At 39.2% G+C, this 20,808-nt stretch overlaps 1 protein-coding gene across 1 annotated transcript in view; it reads left to right on the top strand.

Moving 5' to 3' along the window:
* Window positions 1-20,808, top strand: part of LOC101161675 — a 317,233-nt gene that overhangs the window by 132,580 nt on the left and 163,845 nt on the right. Inside the window, exons 5-9 of the mRNA XM_023965784.1 lie at window positions 1,175-1,423; window positions 7,067-7,321; window positions 7,761-8,213; window positions 8,423-8,674; window positions 9,747-10,004. Coding sequence (XP_023821552.1) covers window positions 1,324-1,423; window positions 7,067-7,321; window positions 7,761-8,213; window positions 8,423-8,674; window positions 9,747-10,004 — 1,318 coding nt within the window. The 5' untranslated portion in view covers window positions 1,175-1,323. The remainder of the gene's footprint in view (window positions 1-1,174; window positions 1,424-7,066; window positions 7,322-7,760; window positions 8,214-8,422; window positions 8,675-9,746; window positions 10,005-20,808) is intronic.

Below are 20,808 nucleotides of genomic sequence, written 5' to 3'. Positions count from 1 at the left end.
TTGCATCAGAAGAAAAATACTTTCATTAAGGCATAAAGTACCAGTGGAATCTGATCAGACTGGTTAGAGTGGAGATTACAGTAAACAGACTTTTTTTAAATAGTCAATAAAGGGAGGAAGTAACCGGAACTGCAGGGGTATTTTTTATTTTAATTCAAAATTAACAAAAATAAACTGGATTTAAAGGCAATCACAAAATCTTTTTAAAAACATGTTGATTTTGCAAATGTGTTCCCAGAACTATTTTTGGCTTCAGCATTAAAATGAATACTTTTAGCGACACAGTTACAAGTAATCAGTTGATCATGTGTGATTTTATATCATGTACATTCAGCTGAACACCATATTTCAACATTTCTAAAACACCCTAGCCCTGTGTTATTTTCACAGAATTGCTGGTTTCACAGGTCACTACTATAAGAAAGTTATGAAAATACAACATGCAGAGCAAAGATAACGACTTCTTTTCAAGATTTTTTAAAGCAGAAATTCGGGTAGGATGACTGTCTGACTGACTTACATGCTTACTGCTGCTGCCTCCAAGAGAACTGCCAGCTTTCATGTTCATTTCCTTGTTTTGTTGCACTTTGCAGCACAACTTCTAAGAGAATAGAGCAGATAGGTAGAGGTAACTCCGGGGTTCTCATGCATTTTACTGTATTTACTTTAACATGTTTGTTTGTCTTTTCTCTGTATTGGACTTCCACCTGTAATTTATTGCAATTTGCTATGTTATCCACAACACAAAACTAACTTATTTACATTTTTCACAAAGACCTGTGAAAGCAATGTTAAGACAAAAAAAAAACCTTTCAAATGCATTTTGCTAAAATATCACAATTGAAATACATTCAAATTTCTTTCATGTTTCAGGAGCACATAGGTAAGTTGTGACTAAGACTTTATTGTTGTTGAGATCACATAAAACTACAGAATGACTTCCTGTTTCGCCAATGTTTCAGTTTGTAAAATACAAATCAGTGTTTTACAGAAAATGTTTTTCAATGAGTAGCAGTTTGCATTGTCCCAGCTAGACATCAGGCATTACAGCATTATGGAAGATCATAAAAACTGTTTATAATAAAACAAATATAAAACACCAAGTAGATTATGTCTATTAATAAATATTACCTCTATCAATCCTTCAAATACATGTGCTGTTTTCTTTTTTCAGTTTTGTCAAATGCAGAAGGTTTCGTACCATTCAGTCAAAATGAGACCAGCATCACTCTGCAGTGGAATAGAGGGAACAGCAATGACAGCTTTGTTCTCCAGTTTAATGGAACAGAGACAAACATCAGTGCACCAGATGGAGATGGACCAATGTATTACACTGTTTCATCCCTCACTGCTGGAACCAAGTACACCTTCACTCTCTTTTCTCGCTCCTCTCTCGCTAGAGTCAACATCACTGCAGCAACTGGTGAGATATTTTAGAATAAGAAGTTTTTCCAAATGAAACTTTAAAAATTTGGTTTGAAGAAATATATCATGTTAAAACAATTCTACAAAATAAAACAAAGGTAACTCCAAACTTTTACATTTCATACTTTATATACTTACTACCATATGCAAAAAAGAAAATTGTGTACAAAGCAAATAAAAAAGAATTCAAAATACACACCAGACTATTTTCAAGCGTTCATGTCAATTTATCATCACTTCTGCAGTTTAGGCAGGAAAAGGTTTGGTTAACTGAGTTACTTTACTAGCCTGGTTTATTATTTTAGAGATTTCTGTTTGGTTTTTGGTGGAGGAAAACAGAGATTTTATACTTCAGATGAAAGACAGTTTGATGAATGACCTGTGGACAAGAGGTAAAATGTCCTTGTTGACACCAAAACTTCTTTATTGCAACAAATGGAGACATCCGTGAACATGTGTTTACACAGTCTCCAAGTTTTTGAACTAGCATTGTTTCTAGTCATTGTTCCTAGTCATCTAAAGCTAAATACCTGCGCCACCTGCTGGTCATCTATTGTAAGTGGTTGTAAAAAGTCTACTGAGCTTTTTCTTATGGATCCACAGCACAACTCCTTTATCTGTTCTATGTTAAGTTCAAAAGAGCTTGGTCTGGATGGGGGGGGATCGTCTGCGTCCGGGGCTGGGCCCCCGTCGTCTCTGGTCCCGGGGGTGGCTTCGTGCCATCCTGGTTGGCCTGCCTGTGCCCTGGGGCACCTCCTGTTGGCTTGGCTGGGGCTGGTGGGGGGTGGGGGCGGAACACTCAGCTGGCTGGGGGGGGTGGGGTTGCTTGTGGTCGGCGGGGGACGTCTGATGGGTCCGGGGTTCAGGCGCCTGGAAACCAGAGCTCCCATTGGGGACCCGATTGCCTGGGGCAGGGGCTCTGTTCTACGGCCCTGGGGGTGGTGTCTAGACCTTATCCTCCCTGGCTATGTGGTCTTGGGGGGCTGGTGATGGGGGGCTGGTGCACTCTGCGGTGCCTCTGCCGAACTGGTTTTGGCGACAGGGATACAACAATACCAATGTATGTTAGATCATGACAAGTCTCCCTCTTTACACATAACACCTCACCAAGGAGCCTGGGAGTTGATAGTGGGGGTTAAACTAAATAAATAGATAAATAAACAAGAAAATAAATAAATATATAAAGACAATTATGAATCAGTAATAAGGGGGGAAAAGACAAACAACTGAGGAAAAAATAAATAGGGTTAAATAGACCCCCCCCCCACCACCACCACCACCAATCAAGCTTTGCTTGCTTTAGACACATAGAGAACATTGGTGGAAGCATGCACCAATTTTAATTGCACCCCGCTAAGACACACAACACACACATACACACACAACAGGAGGGCGATAGTCACATTGCTCCCTGTCCCCTGCCTCCCAGGCTGAGTGGGATGGGCTGGCGTCTGCTGCCGGGGTGTTGGTGGCGATGTGGGGGCTCCTGCGTCCCTGATCTTGCTGCCCTTTTTCCGTGCACGGAGGGAGTCTACAACATCTGAGCGGGCTGGACGGCATCCCCTGTGGCTGGATGGGGCCCCTCTCTTGGGCATACCAGGACACCCCAATCTTTTTTTTCTCCATCGTTGCTCACAGCAACTAGAGCCTGGTCTTCAGGCTCACCATCCCCTGGCCTTGTATGGGGCCTCAGCTGGTCGGCTGCGTCCGCCTTCCCACTCAGGCGGTTGGTTTCTGCCACTTCCCCCCTCTTGATCTCAGTGGGGCTGGCGGGCAGGTTGCACGGGTGTGCAGTGTGGGCTAACCATGGGCTGTGCCGGTCCACTTCCGGGGTTGGGGGCGGGCTGGGGCTCAGGACTCCCAGGCGGTGGCGTGCCTCTCGTCTGGGCACCGGCGTAGGTCTTGAGCATTGGGTATAGGCCGGGCGGCGCCTTGGGGTGGGGCGGGTCCCTGCTGGGGCCGGGGCTCTGGGCGTTTTTCTGTTCCTCCTTGTCCTCGGCCGGGGGGCTGCTAGGACCTGACCTCCGTCTCTCTTTTTGTGGTGGGGGTACGGTGCACGGGAGGGTGGTTGCTCCTGGATCTTTGTGTGATGGTGAGGCTGATGGATGCCTGAATCGGCCGGGTTGCTGCGCTGTCTGCCCCTTGCTCTGGGGTGTGGTGGGCTGGGCCCCCTGCCTTTGCTGGAGCATTCAGTGTGGTCAGGGTACACTCTATGAGGCTCACATTCATTCAATTATACTTCTAACCTGTAAAAAGTTGTTTGCAGACTATCTTTTCTTTTGTTGCTGTGTGAACTAAGTTATGTAATTCACTTATGACACTTTTATGTTTTAACTTTGTAATATCGACTACCCCCCACTCTAACCTCTTATCCCACATCTCTGACATCCCACTCTGTTTCTTTCTCTCCTTTTTTGTTTTTTTTTTCCGTCCTGTCCAACAAGGAATGCATACAAATATAATTTTTATAAATGAAGATTAGCCTCAAATACATCAAACAGTTTTTAAATATTCTAACTTAACTTTTATTTCATTTTTTAGAAAAAAAAAGCTGCACCTTCCAACCTTTGGGTTGTCCGGGTACAGAGTGTCGTAGAGGGTAGCGGCTAAATCTTAAATGGAGTTTAGGTGTGTCGCTCCCTTGAGGCTTGCGTTGTCACCTCAAGGGACAACATGAAAATGGAAAGCACGATTATTTTGTGTGTTGGAAGTGAATCGTGAAGTACAGTGTTTGTCCCTCATGCATTGTGGGAGTTACGTTATAAAAATAACTCGCAATAGGTGGAATCCACCATGGTGGCGCAGTGGTTAAGGCACCAAGAAAATGAATGGATGGATGCGGAATCCACAAAGTAGGATCTTTGGAAAAGGCTATAAAACTCTCCACTACACACAGTTTTCTCAGACAGACATGAACATTTTCACACCTTTCTATCCTGGTTAAAAACTCCCGAAGTTCAAACCATAGAAAAATATGTCCATTTTTATAGAATGAAAACAAAGATATAGTCACAATTGAAAATGTATGTAGATTTAGTGAACTGAATGTATTCTGTTCAGGCACAGGGACAGATTGGTTGACAAGATCGGAAGCCGATTAGGACACAGAACACAGTGCGCTTTAACCCTTGTGCCATCTTAGATGACCCCACCCTTACATTGACGTGTTCTCCCTACCATGATAAAGGTGGAAAGATTTCATGTAATCCATGGACACCAGTGGAGATCACAAATCATTGAAGAAAAAAGGTTCAGAGCACTGTCTAGTGGGTCTAGATGACCCAACTCCCAATGTTAAAGTGCCTAGGAGAGCACAAGGTTTAAAAACAAGCACAAAAAAATGCATACAGGGTTGCAGTGAAAATAAGTAAGCTGCATGCACCTATGACGTCTGGGTGATGCTGTCGTACAGTCACCTTAAGCCACACTTTAGTCATTCATATAGTGCTAGTACTGGTCCTATTGGGCTGGTCTGCAGTTGTGATGGAAAGATTACTTTTTTTTCAAAGCCAACTCTCAAGGAGATGACTCTTTAAATTTTTATTTTTTAATAACTTTGTAAAAATGAATGGTTTGGGACTTGAAAAACCTTACATATGTAGTGTTTTTGAGAAGCCAAAACGATTGCATAATGTGTGCATTTATGCTGTTATAAAACAGTTCTTTCGTTTGTTTTACATTTCATTTCAAATAATTTCTGATCTCGGCAAAATTTATAATACACAGGAAAAAAACGTGTTTGAGTAGTGTTTCAAGATGGCTCGAAGAGAAAGGAAGCCTTGTCGTAGTGTTTTTTTGAAAGATTTTCATAACCTCTGTTTTATTTATATGAGAACAATATGAGAAATTAGCTCATCAAGAAGCAAATGATGACAAGTAGCTTTATCTAATACCTGCCCAAATTGGGCTTATAATGCTAAGGTGAATAGAAAAAACAATTTTCCACATTATGATTTTATATTAAACTCATGTATTTTCTATTCAAACATAAAACAACAGCTGTTATTTTACTTATTTTTTTTTTTACTGCCAGCTCCGCAAAATCCAGAGTACTTCCAAGTTGTGGGAAAAAAAACTGATACCAGCATCACTCTCCAGTGGAGTAAGGTCACCAATGCCAGCTACATCCTGCAGTTTAACAGCCAGTTGAGGACAATTCCTGCACCAAGAGATGGACCAGTAACTTACACAGTGGTGTCTCTCAACGCAACAACGGAATACATATTTACCCTTTTTTCTGTGTTTGAGAATATTACAAGTTCTGGAGTACAACTAAGAGTTTTTTCTGGTAGGTTATTTTTTTGTACCTTCAAAGAGAAAAACATAATTACACAAGTATATAATATTTTAATGTTATATCAGTAATTGATGCTAAAAAGTGATGATATAGCTGTCATCATGGAAACTGCTGGATTTATATTTTACTTTTTCTACTTTGAAAGCCAAATGCTTATACAGTGTATTTATATTTTCCTTTTTTCTTAATTTAAATATATACCACCAGCATATTTATATAGTACGTGACTACCTTCTTAAAAGGCCCAAAGCGCTTTACAGTCACACCCATTCACCCATTCACACACTGATGGTGGCTCTGCTGCTGAACACTGGCGTCAATCTATAACCATCATGAGTATTGTGAGATTGATTTTTTTTACACAGAGCTGTAAAGTTTGCTTCGTTACACCCAATAGTCATTGTCAGTATAACGCTGAGGTGGGCAGAGGAACTTTATTCTAGCATCCCATGGGGGGGGGGGGGTCATTATACTGTGTAGGTTCCAAGGAGTGACGTCTGAGATGATACGTCCACTAAATGTATATGTTAATAAATAGAAGATCAATAAGAATACTGGTAAGAACAGGAGAGTAAGAATAAAGCAAAATGCTTTGTTTTATTCTATACTTTGCAGAAGTCTAAAAGATCTTCATGATATACAGTTACTTTTAAAGTTATTTATCTTTAACACCTTCATGACATGTGTCGCTACTTCCTAGTGTACCATTAAATCCAAGACTTCACTTAATTTAGCATCATATTAAACAGGAAAAGTGAAGTTCTTTTATAGTTAGAAATTAAGTCCGATGTGCAGGGGTAATTGTTCAGATAAATACAGTTGATTAAAAATATCAGTAATAAAAAATTGATTTTTCAATTATTGTCTGGAAATAGTTGTAAAACTATTTCCAGGAGGAGCCGGTTTAGCTCGTGCTGGTTTGCGGCATCTTCCGTCCGTGAAACCAGGGTTCGACTCCGGGCTGCTCCCTGTTCCCTTCTCTACTTCTGTGCCGGTCCCAAGCCCGGTTGCTTTGAGAGGGTTGCGTCAGGAAGGGCATCCGGCGTAAAACATTGCCAAGTCTACCATGCGACTCGTTCGCTGTGGCGACCCCCGATGGGAAAAGCCGAAAGAGAAACGTCTGGAAATAGTTGTAAAAATTATCCAGCTTGTTTCTTTTGAGGCCAAATTGCTTCATTTGAAATACATGTGCTGCCTGAAACATTTGCATAATTTTATTTAATGTGTTTATAGACAAAACACACCAGATAGTAATAAAATTTAAAGCCTTTAAATTTTACTGCTTAAGCATTTACATTTTTAAATATATTTGGGATGAAAAAAATATTCTTTTTTGTTTTTTAGCTCCTCAAAATGTGGAAACTTTCAGAATAATTCAAAAAACTGACAGCAGCGTCACTTTGCAGTGGAGTAAAGTGAACTTTGCCAGCTATGTTCTCCAGTACAATCAAGGATGGAAGAATATTTCTGCCTCAGATGGAGATGGACCAATAACTTATACAGTTACTTCTCTCAGTGCAAACACTGAATACACTTTTACTCTTTTCTCTGTGTTTGAAAACGCCAGAAGTGGTGGAGTTCAGCTTCAAGCTTTAACTGGTAAGATCTTTCACTTTAAACATTTATATTAAGAAACATTTAGTTTTTTATTTATCAAATAACTTTTTATGATGAACAGAATATTTTGTGTTGCTAGCACTTTTTTCTTTCAAGAATTTAAATCCTGATAATCAAAGTCAATAAGGGATCCCTTTCATCTAATTGATGTTGACTAGCGGTTGATTCATGGCATCTGGACTGAAAAAAATGCTTGGATGAATGGTGAAACGTTTTAGGGAAGAAGGCTGTAAGTCCAGGTTTACCGACCCAACTTCAAGACCTGAGAACTAAAGTGATTTCATTAAAAACCCGTAATTTCCTTTGACCTTTCATCTAAGAAAGAAACAACAATCAAACCATTAGATCTTGTTTTTTTCAAAACCTCTTTTTATGTCTACTAATGAAATTATTTTTATGTCTTTGATTGTTTTCTTACAAGATGAGCCGTATTCTCAATGTGGACAGACGTTTTGTCCTCCAGACCAGGACTGTGTCATCATCAATGGAACAGCTCAGTGTGGTGAAGCCTGTGAACATTACACTGAACTGAATGATAACTGGCTTTCTGAATATAACATAAATGGAAATTCATACTGTAGAGGAAGCTACTCCTCCCCTGAAGGCTGGTATCGCATGTTTGTGGGACAAACCAGCGCTCAGATTCCTGAAACTTGTCTACAAGACAGTAGATGCAGCAGTTATAACCATTTGCAGATGACACAACCTCATCCAACTCAATACAATCAAACTGTAACACGCTCTCTGTGTTATAGTTATGACAGTTACTGTTGCTATTACACATCAGACACTATTAAGGTCAAACTCTGCTATGGAGACTTCTATGTCTACAAACTTCAAAGACTGCCAGGATGCAACACTGCATATTGTGCAGGTAATATTTTGTCATCAGTTGCTTCGCTTTATCTTACTATAAATATTGTTTTAGCAATAGAGTTGAACTTCTTTTAATTAAAGAAAAAAATACATTGATACACATAAACTATATAAATCAGTCAGGATTAGATACATATTTGTTGGAACAAACATTCTATTATGAAGCTATCATTAGTAAACATTGACGGATGTTTCTTTCTGTTTCAGTTCCAAAGCACAGCTTCAGAGCAGCTGGTCAAGATGAAACCAGCATCACTCTACGGTGGAACAAAGTCAACAACAGTGTCAGCTTTGTTCTCCTGTTTAATGGCACAGAAACAAACATCAGTGCTCCAGCTGCAGATGACTCTGTAACTTACACAGTGTCATCTCTGACTGCTGCAACTAAACACACATTCACTCTGTTCTCTGTGTTTGACAATGTCAGAAGCAGTGGAATCAGCATTGATGCAGTCACTGGTATGTATAATGATTTGATTTGTACAATTTTAAAAATTCTTGAAGGCTAAATCTTTTGCAAGGAACAAGAGGCCTCACAGCTGCAGAACAACAGATGACAGCATTTATTTTACTGCATCTAAAAACATAGATTTTTAAAATGTCAAAATGTGGAATTCCCACGAGAATCAGTTAAAAAGTTGTCAAAATATTATTCAATTTAAATGGATGTATAAAATTTAACAAATTAGTTTGTACAAACTTGACTTATGATTGGAATTTTTGGAATGCATGTACTAAATGAATGGAATGTATTTACTGTTTATTTGAACGGTATGTGGGGAAATCTGAGCACAGGTGATGGTGTGAGAAATGTAAATAGGATGCAATGTTTAAAAGGGAGCAGACAATTATAAGAATTGTATTCTTCAATTCTGCTCCCTTCCAATCATGACAATGTTTAATAGGTAAGAGAAACGTAAACATTTGGGCATAAATAATTTTCATGAAAGGAGCAAATATATAAATGAAATGAAACTTGGTCATCAAACGTATTTAATGAAATTTTCAATATTTGTAAAATAAAATGGAACTTTTAGGGAACTAAAATGCAAAAAAAAAGATGTTTTTAACAAATTTTTGCTTTTTTAAGTCTAAAACCAGAGATTGTTTTGTAACAACAAACACGTCTGGAACATAAATTCACCTTAAGTATTTATATCACAACTTTCAAAACACCACTCTGTCAGCAAAAATATCTGTGGCAAAATCCAGATGACGCCTGATGAAGCAAAATGGCACATGTTAATAACTAAGAATGAATAGTAGCTATAGCTTAATCCTGTCATGTGTGCAGTTACTAGAAGGTTTCACATGAATCTCCTGGAAGTTCTGTCATATGTTTCTGTGAAATATGAAACTTTTCTAAAATAAAGACACCATGACTTGCTAGCATTGTTGCAAACATTTATGCATCCAGACAACAGCTTGTAGAACATTTATCAACTTTTAGCATCATGTCTTTCTTGCATAATCATTGCAATTACGCACATTCTTTTAGGATTTTCTTTAATTTACCGGCTTTGTATTTCAGCTCCTCCAAACCTACAAACACTCAGTTTACTTGGAACAAGTTTCAACAGCATCACTCTGCAGTGGAGTAAAGTGAACAATGCCAGTTATGTACTGGAGTATAATAATGGACGAAGGATCATTCCTGCATCAGATGGAGATGGACCAGTCACTTACACTGTCTCATCTCTCAGTGCTGGCACTTCATACTATTTCAGTCTCTACTCTGTGTTTGAGAATGCCAGAAGTTATGAGTCAGTTTCTCTAGAAATTTCTACTGGTAAGATCTTTACCTTAAATTATATACAAAAAAATGTCATTACAAAAAAACAAAATTTCAAAAATACTTCAGTAACTGTCTCAGAAAAACATGGTCTTAACCCTTGTCTATCCTAGGCACTTTACCATTGGGAGTGGGGTCATCTAGACCCACTGGACAGTGCTCTGAACCTTTTTTTCTTTAATGATCTTCACTGGTGTCAATGGATTACATGATATCTTTCCACCTTTATCCACCTTTGTCATGGTAGAGAGAATGTAAGGGTGGGGTCATCTAAGATAGCACAAGGGTTAAATAGTTTAAATTGCATGCAAATGTCACTTTTTTCTTAGTTTGCGTTTTAGGTTTTAGGGCGAGTTTACAAACAAAACTTTATTTTAAAGTACGAAATTTATGATAAATTAGACATAACAGTTATAGAGTTAAGTTGTAAATGCATTACTTTAAAACATACATTTACAAGAGAAATTTTAAAAAGTCATAAATGAACGTCTCATAAATCGTCTCCGGGACCCAAAATTGGAGAAACAAAGGAGTGCAAGAAACCAGATTTATTTTATTTAATTAACTTGAAGGAGCCCAGGTCCTGGAGAATACAATTAATGTACAGATGCTGAGAAGATAGGAGCGGTTTATGGATAAGAAATGATTTTGATAAGTCTGAGCAAAAACAGGTTTACTGGAATGAGGAGTGTGATCCGCAGAAATTAGGGTTGCACCAATTTACCTTTTTAATCAATACAAACTAAAGTCAAACATATAAACACACAATTTTCAAATTCCCCAAAACTAAATAAAACAAGTCCCTTTATTCTTTTGAGTCTCTTTAGGCTCTTTAGTCCCTCTTCCAGTGTTCAAACAGAAATTCCAATGTCCAGCTTTTTCTTTAATCTACAAGGAAACTTAAATCCCAAAAAAAGGAATGATTTCACCAATATGATTTTGTTTGTAGCTTTCACCCCTTAATCAAGTTTTCGTGGATAGATCATATCTTATTTTATTTCTCCTTTAGGTCCCTCGTAGTCTTCCCCAGCCTTTTTCCTTATCTTCCTCCTCTCACAGCTGCCGACGGCCCAAAATTTTCTCCTTTTCTTCTTTTGCTGTGACTCCACCCACTTCCTCCATATTTCACATAATCCAACATAAAATTCATTATTCATTCATTCATTCATTCATATTCTTTATCCCTTTCGGGGTCACGGGGCTGCCGGAGCCTATCCCACCCACTTATGGGCGAAGGCAGGGGACACCCTGGAAAGGTCGCCAGTCTGTCACAGGGACACACGACCATGCACACTCTCATTCACACCTAGGGATAATTTAGAGAAGGGGGCGCCAACTTGAACCTCTCAAAGAGCCATTTGGATCAGTTTCCCACTGAGATGAGAGCACAGCAAGCCACAACACTAGGTGTGTTAGAAAAAATGTCTTTGCCGATATATTGCGATAATTCATTTAGTAGTTGTATTGATTCAAAATACTGTCAGGATATTTATTTAAATATTAATTTTAATAATTTTTAATTCTTAATGAACGTGATGTTTTCTTTGATCGTTTGTCCATTTTCCACAACCTTGAATAGACTTTTCCGTCTGTCAAACATCAGAGTTAAGATTATGAAGATAATGGAAACAAATTCACTTTGATGCAGACTCCTTTCTATTTTTTGTCTTTAAATCCAGTAAACCCAATAAATGATATTTTTTTTATGGATGACAACTATTTTTTATTTTTTACTAGGAAGCAGCGGTTAGTTTGTTGCAGGTCTGGAATCATAAGCGCTGAGTCTAAGCCCCGCCCCCGCCTCTCTACATATTCGTTGTTTTCCCCCGCGTTTACGCTGGTCGCTGGACGGAGGCTTCAGCATGTTCTACACAGAAATTCCAACATACGGTCATCCTAGCATCAAGGTGACAGGATAGTAGGGGCGCCCAAAGGCAAATTTAATACATTTTATGCGCAAATGGGTGGTTTTAGTCTGGGGGGGGGGGCTTTTTTGGGGGTGATCATGTGTCCCCGACGAGATCGCCACTGACTGTCTTTCCAGAAAATCTTTCCATCCCAAAACAGACACTGGTCGCCGTTTACAGCTGCAGACATGTCCCCTCCATGCGTTCCCGCTGTTCTCCTGCCCGCTTGCACTTCCTGACAGTGTTAAAGGCACCACGACAATCTTAGAACATGACAGTTATTTTACAAAAACTACAGAGGGCCGTGGCACAAGGATGAACCGCATGTGGCACCGGAGCCGACACCTTATTTAGAGTGACCAATTCACCTATAAAGCATGTTTTTCTTTTTTATTAGTAGTAGCATTATTAGTATTATTTATTACTATTATTATTATTATTTCTTTATTTATTATTATTATTTAATCTATTTTGGGTTCTCCCTTTTTTTTTGGGGGGGGGGGGGGGGGCCCTGGGGTGTGTGTGCTAGTCCTTTGGGAGGTCAGGGCATGAATGGTAGGGCTGGACCTCCTGACCCTCCGTTTTGGCACCGGGCCCCTTCCATGCTGGCCGTCTCTCAGCGCTACGAGGCTCTGGCCTCCATCTGCGGCTGGCTTGCCGCCTCCTTAGGCGCCGCCCTGGGAGGGGGGGCGCCTACCACGGCTGGCTAGGGGGCCAGTCGCTCGGGGGAGCCTTCTTCCCCCGGTTGTGCCCATCCGCCTTCTCCTCCCCGCTCTCACCCAAACAAATGTTGCACACAGGCACATAAGGCTCCGGGAACTGGATGGGTGGGTTATGCTGGCGGGGCTCACTGGGGGTGTCTCTCTCTGGGGTCGTGTCGGCCCCCGCCCTCCATCCCGCTTTTACTTGCATATTAGACACCTTGATTCATCTAGGGCCTTGTGGGGAGGGTCTGGTGGAGGGGAGCACGGTGAAACATCTGTGCTCATCTTTCACTGGTCCCCCCTACAATTTTAACTTCCACTTTAGACACACACACTACATGTTAGCAGCACACACACAGCAAATACACACCACTGACAGAGGGACCCCGGAGTGGGGGGGGGCTCTGCGGCTTGGCAGCGGTGGGGCCCCCCACACTTTGGACCTCCTATTTTACCTGCAGCACACTCACAGCACACCCACACCTCCATACATGGGTGGGGTCAGGAAGGGGCGGCCGGTCTTCACCCGCCTGGTCCTCTCAGGGCGGCCGGGCTTGTGATTGTCCTGTCGGCTGCGGTTATGGTCGGGCATACGACGCTGGGGGGTCGGTCGGCCGGAGGGGGTTACTGCGTGGCGGCGGGGGTAACCAGAAGATTGTGAGTATGTGTGCGTGAGTGCATGGGAGGGACAGACCTGGGGGCTGGCTCGCTGGGATCCTCGGGGTCTTTCCCTCCCCATCACAGAGGGGGGAGGGCATTGAGAGGGTTGGGGAGGAGGGCTCAGATAATATGGCGGGGAGGAGGGTTGTAGTGGGTAGGGTTATGGGAGTGGCTCCTCCCACCCTCCCAGGCTGCCTGGGTCCGAATGCTGGCGGGGCTCCTGGCCTGGGGGTCTCTCCTCCCCTCTCCTGGTCTGGCTGGTCTGGCTGGGTAGGTTCCCCTTATGAACACATGGTTCACTTCGGCAGCATGCGTGTATCTCCACCCCCACGTGCACACTGCCACACTGCTCACTGTCTGCTTCATCCCCCCTCCTAACCCACAGTGTATTGATGGACATATGTCTTCCACTCATCTTGGTGTCAGATTTTCACTTTTGATGTAATATTTGTCTTTCCAGCAGATCTGGTATAATTGTTACAGCTTAAAATAATAACTCATTCAAATCAGTACTTGTATCCTATGAGGGGCCGTATAAGACATTATTTATTCTGAACCATTCACATTCATACATTCTTGCTCTCACAGTCATATATACTCTCTTTCGCATACATATATTCTCTTACGCATACATATATTCTCACTTGCACATCCATATATTCTCTCTCTTGCATGCATATATACTCTCTTACGCATACATATATTCTCACTTGCACATCCATATATTCTCTCTCTCGCATGCATATATATTACTTTACACATACATACATTCTCACTCTCATTGTCACTCTTAAAAAAGAATGTATGTATGTGAAATACAAGTATATATGTACGTGTGAGGAAGAGTTTATATGTGCGTGTGAGAGAGGAGTATGCATGAAACGGAAGTGACTTTGCATGAAAAGGAAGGCACTTTGAATGAAAAGGAAGGCACTTTGCATGAAACGGAAGGCAGATGATTTCTCGTGCTCTGATTGGACGAGAGGCCGCCACCTCCCATTTTGAACACACTGTAAACCCTAACACTTGTACTGACTCATAACTATTAAGGTTACACAACTTAAATGTCATTTTGTAGTTGATTCAACTAAAAAGTATTAAGCTCTATCAAGATTTTTTCAAATTTAACTTAACAGTGCTAAATATTTTAAAGCTTATTTGTATCTAGCACTCAAAAGTTTTAAGATCCCTGAAGTAGCGTCATGACGTCATCACGTACTGGTGGGAGGGTCTTTCGTTTTCTCAACGTTAGCTCAGGTGGCCATGTTGGATTTGCCGAATGCGAGTATGCGACGTTTGAAATTGAAAGTCGAGCATTTTATTTTTCTGCAAAGCGTTGCGATTTCGTCCCGCTTCAAGACGCCCCAACCTCGGGGTTTTTTTTCCATCCGCCTCATCGCTGATGGTGCCGTCTTGTCTTCAGCCCTGATTTAATTTGGTAAGTTAAGTATCGTTCATGGTTTATTTCGAATGAATGCTTTAAAAATGCTCTTATAATACCGTAAATGTGGTTTACTGTTGTTTAAACATATGTGTGTTACGATTGTTTTAGAGCTTAATGTGGCAATGTATACATGATTAGTTTGTCATAGCAGACGTATGGCGAGCCAAACCCAAAATGCATTTCTGCCGTAAGTTACGACAGTGATGAGTTTTTTTTTCAGAGGTAGAAATTATCTGTTATGCTGCAATCACACTAAACGTGATCCGCGTGTGAAATTCGCGTTGGAGGCCTCTGTCTGTGGCTAAAGTTTGCTGCTGGACATTTGTCCAAAAATGTCACTCAAAGCCTCTAACGGTTGTGTGGGAGGAGCTACCGCCAACAGTTTTAACCCTGGTTGCTACATGGAAGCATTGGGTTTTGAATGCAGCTTTAAGCTTTTATAAATCACTGATCTCCATTATAAAAAAGGTTTTTGTGAAAATAAATTAATCAACGTGCTCGTGTTGTGTTCAGGTACCGAACTACAGAGTGTTCAGTGTTTCACCTCCAGGTAGACGCCAAGGCCAGCCAGGTAACTTGTCTCCTGATCAGTTATTTGTCTAGAGCTATTTAAAAAACAAAAAATGCAATAGGTTGTGTAGTGCAATAAATGTTTTTTGATCAGAATATAATTGAAACATTTTTTAACATTGAAAAATCTCTTTTGGACTTTTTCAGATACTGAACTTCAGAAAGTTCACCAGAAAGTCACCATTTCACCAGAAAAGAGGTGTCAGTGGGTGAGTTTTATACTTATTTAATATATTCATCCTGAACTATTACCATTATTAGATTTATACGGCAGCATGGAAACATTTATGCACATTTTAACTAGCCAAAGGTCTAAATAGAGTTGAAATTATTTACAATTTAACTAAACATATTTAGATTGCAGGCTGAAGGTGGCACAATGGAATGGAGGTGCATGTTGTGTTCTGTTACTTTGGCACTATGCCGTACTACATATAATACTGCAGTACTACATAGCCAATATTCCAAAGTGTTTTCACTGCCATGTATGTGGAGACACTTTGGAATACAATAATGTTGCATTACCACCATTCCATCATTTGAAACCATGAAAACTCATCTGTCAAGATCTGAAATGGATTTATGTAGAGTAGATGCAGTCAGAGGAAATTGTGCAGTTTTTACATGTTTGTGTAACTTAAAGCTGCCTTTTTCTGAGACCAAGTCCACCAAAACAGACAGGAACTGGCCAGCTTGGTTAGGATTTATGACCTCCAGGTGAATTTCTAATGTGCATAATTCAAAAACGGATAACAAATCATTTGTAAACAGCTGTAAGAAGCCATGGTGTAACTTGCCTTAAAAATGACTTTGGGTCTTTGACCTGAAGTGGATCATGCCATAAACACAGTATTGTCCTCTTACTAGAAATAGACATTTAGAAAAGGTATCATTTTATTATTTCTTAAAGTTCCTTAAATAAATATTGGAAGTGTTTGCACTGCATTTGCTTCAATGGTAATGGATATTTCTTTTTATTCTTTTAGGACCAGCATGATGTGAACATGAGACGGGCACTTGTCGTCCTTGCACTTCCTGTTTATCTGCATGAAGATGCCTGCAACTTCTTCAAGACCTGTACAGTAAGTGCACACGACTCCCTGTCAGTGTTTTTCACTAATCCTTTAATATTGATTGAGTTTTTATTGAGTGACATAATAAATAGGGCAATTGTTTGTAGTTTGTAAACTGAGTGATATTTTTAAATGGTTTTAAAAATGAGACAGAAGATGAAAGGCGAACAACAGGTACTGGTGATTGGAAGGAGTGGGAACCTTTTCGTTTACCTTTTCTGCTCCTGATCCATCATTATTTGAATAAAGAAAAATGAAGCTTTAGTCTTAAATTATTTTATAAATGTCCTCCATTTTCAGAAAAAATGCTAAAGAACTTTTTAAAAACACAATTTTAATTAGAGTTGGTCCTTAAGGCATCACAGCCAGTTGATTAAAAGCTAACAGAATGTTAGCATGAAAAGATTCCTATTGACAGGTGGCAGGAATGTCAGTTTTGGACATTAGTGTGATGAATATCTTTGAGGGTCTGAACTCATCTGTGTTTTTTGTTTTGTATTTTCCAGAATACCAGACCTCACAGACACTGCTGTGGTTCTCCTCTCAGTTGTCGTGGTGATGCTCCTGATGCTGCCGTCAGTGGTCCCACACATCTGGCTGACTAATCTCTTCTAACTCTTCGGGGACATCTATGCTCTGGACTTACAGCACCCCAAAAAACTTGAACTTGCCTTCATATTTATTCAGAATGCTGTCTTGAGCCTTGAGGACAGCAAACCACTGAAAGGACATTCATTGACGCTGAAGAATGTTTCGTTGAGTGAGTCTTCCAGAATGGACTATTTGTTGGTTTAAGTGTTATGTAACTAATGTGTTTTGTTGTGATCATTTGCTTTTTCTGCCGTACAATACAAAACCAACACTTTTTGTCAATACGTTGTGTAGCACTCTTATAATGCAGTTTTATTGCACTGATTGTTTCTTCATCCTCTTGATATTTGTGCTTTTTTTTTAAAGAGCAATTAAAAAAAGTGTATTAAGCAATCACTATTGTGTGGCCTTCACGTTTGTTGGTTTTTATCAATGTTAGCTTTTAAAATGTAGTGGGGCAGTATCAATATCTCTGTTTCGAATACATTTTAAGCTGAAGAATTTTAAATATTTTCAATGCTACACATTTAATGAGTTAGAGAATTTATAAAGCATTTGAGTGAATTTTACATATTTTATGAGTTGAGTAATATTATAAAAATATAGTTAGTTAAAGCGTTTTTTAGTTGGAAAATATTAAAAACTTTAAGTAAATAATCTCTCTTTTATAAGTTGAGGAATCTTAATATTTTTTATATGAAATAATACAAATTTAAGCCAACTGACAATATGAATTTTAATAAATGTTAATTTAAAAGTTTTAATAATATAACTTAACTGTTGCGTAATCTGTTACACAATAATTTTTAAGTTCAGTCAACTCGCTAGGGATTACAGTGCAGACGCTAACATGAACCAGCAAAAAATCCCAAATTAACAGACTTGTGGTGTGGAAAGGTATGTTTTTCAGCTAGCAGTAATAATCAAAGTATCCGTTCTCTGTTTCAAAATGAGATTGCCACAAAACCGTATGTTATCTCATACTGGAACAGCTTTGGATGTAGAATTCAGTGGGAAAAGGTTTGGACCCTGCCACAAAAGTATTTCATCACCAATAAAATCAGAGACATTTCTTTTAAAATTCTTTACAAATTTTATCCAGTGAAACATTTCTTTACTAAGTTTAAAAAAGATCTGGACATAAACTGTTCATTCTGTCATTCCTCACCAGAAACTGTGCCTCATCTTTTTTGGTTTTGCTCTTTTACTCAACTATTTTGGAAAGATGTGATACATTTTATAAGAACTCATCTATGTGAAGATTATAGATTATTTTACGAGCATATTATTTTTGGATATTTTATACAAGGAAGACAATGCAGAAAAAATATATGTAGTTAATTTACTTATAATTATGGCTAAATACTTTATACACAAGTGTAAATATGCCAACAAAAAAACTGTGTTTTATGTTTTTCAGAAAGAAATGGTTTTGTATGTGAACAGTATTAAATCTTCCACTAACAAAAAAGCTGTCAGAACAGTTGAAACATGGTCTCTCCTGAAACTTTAACAGATTCCTTTGCCTTATTATTTTTGTTTTCTTTGTGCATAACCTGTTTTACATGGTTTTCATTATGGTTTTTTTGTTCATTCTCATGGCGAACGTGAAGATTGTATTTTGCACACAGTGGAGTTTTGTGTTTGGTATTTATGTATGTATGTGTAAAGTAATATATATGCATGCGAGAGAGAGAATATATGGATGTGCAAGTGAGAATATATGTATGCGTAAGAGAGTATATATGCATGCAAGAGAGAGAATATATGGATGTGCAAGTGAGAATATATGTATGCGTAAGAGAGTATATATGCATGCAAGAGAGAGAATATATGGATGTGCAAGTGAGAATATATGTATGCGGAGAATATATGTATGCGTAAGAGAATATATGTATGCGAAAGAGAGTATAAATGACTGTGAGAGCAAGAATGTATGATTGTGAATGGTTCAGAATAAATAATGTCTTATACGGCCCCTCATAGTATCCCACACTTTCTCACATCTCTTCCTTTTACTCTTTTCCACCATCCCCCCCTCACATTCTTCCCCTCTCCCTCCCCACACACACTAAATGTAACAAATATATAAAAAAATATACAACAAAAAGGGGTTTATACAAATCTACACTCTGGTTTCTAAAATTCTATAACCTCTTTTTGTGATAGTAAAACCTGTCCAACACAAAAGGCCTTCAGCTCTAATCTGTTTGCTCAGCTAAGGGACAGAACAAGTAAAATAAATAAATAAATAAAGCATGTTTTTGGACGGTGAGAGGAAGCCAGAGTCCCCAGAGAGAACCCACACGTACACAGGGAGAACATGCCATCTCCACACAGAAAGGTCCGCTAATGAGGTACATCCGGTCCCCCAGCCGGGACTTAAACCGGGGGCCTTCTAAGAGCGCTAACCACCGCGCCACCGTGCAGCCAACATAAAATTATAAACTACATTTATACATACAAAGAAACAGTTTCTACTTGTGTTAGTGCAATTGTTTTTTCAGACCCATGTGGATTTTACTCATATCTATAATTCAGTTTTCATTAAGATCTTACGGTGGCTGACAGTGCTCACACTACATACAAAAGAAAAAACGCAACGGCATTACCCGAAGCACAATGAAATTACCCGCAACACGACGACATAACCGCAGCAACAGCATAAACCGCACGACAACGGAAATGACGACTTCCTTTTCCTACCGGCGGAAAAATATAATTCAGTTTCAAACTATTCGGTACGACTGAGTTTAGGGCCAGAAAAAAAGTAAAATTACGATATTTTAAACCGTAAATTTACGAGAAAATAACTCGTAATTTTACAAGATTAAAGTGGAGCAGAAGTGAACCCGCGCAGCAGCACAGCAGACCGACTAAACTAAATGGAACAAGTGAGCTGAATGTTTATTGACAACGTTTCCATATGTTTGGAAGCTCATTTGTTTGGTTTAGGATTATCAATGTTTTATTTATTGATGGGTGGTTTGCAGGATCTCTGCAGCCCGATGGTGAAGCTATCGGTGTCCCTGCAGCTGTCCACTTCAATCCTTTCTTCTTCCATGAAAGACAAGATCTCTACGTTTGTGTGACGCTTCCATCTGAGGAGGGGCTCTTTTTTTGTGGCATTTTTTACATTCTAATGCTAATATAACAGACTATTTTTCATTCCTCTTTATTGTTTTATGTTGAAATGGGACGTTTCATCTGCAGGAGGGGGCGTATGTAACACTGTTTACTTCCGCATTGGTGTTCGGATGACAGGTTTGTGACGTAATGATACAAATGAACTTCAGGTTATGTGAATGAAAGGAGAAAAAAGGCTGCAGTGGTCCTCTACACCCAAACGTGTCTCTGATCTTATTTTACATATGAAACTCCGCTTTACTGACACCGAACCCTGGAAATCCAGCTACACAGAAAATAATCTGATTTTGAGTAGTCAAAAGGTTCAGAATTTCTTTGTTTTTGAAAACTATTCGGAAATAAAGCTTCACAGAAGGCTCCACATATTTCTTATTCAAGCTAGGCTCTAATAAACGGAAAACTTTGGTGTTTTTTCACCAATCTCTTAAATTTACTAAAATTTAAGTCGTAAATTTATGAGATAAAAACGTATACATTTACGTTTTTTTCTCGTAAATTTATGACTTAAATTTTAGTAAATTTAAATTTAATTTAATTAAAAAAAAAAAAAACATTAGATGCAAATGTCACTATGTGGAGAACTGGGTGAATTTATTTTTTTAGACAAACGTATATTTGTAAGAAATTACGAATTACGTTACCTACTAAGAAAACACCCTAATCTTGTCCAAATATCACATTACTCTCAGGAGCGCCCAATATTTT

Source organism: Oryzias latipes, chromosome 18 (assembly GCF_002234675.1).
Source record: "Oryzias latipes chromosome 18, ASM223467v1".
Taxonomy (NCBI): Eukaryota; Metazoa; Chordata; class Actinopteri; order Beloniformes; family Adrianichthyidae; genus Oryzias; species Oryzias latipes.
This window is presented reverse-complemented; position numbering and strand designations above follow the sequence as displayed.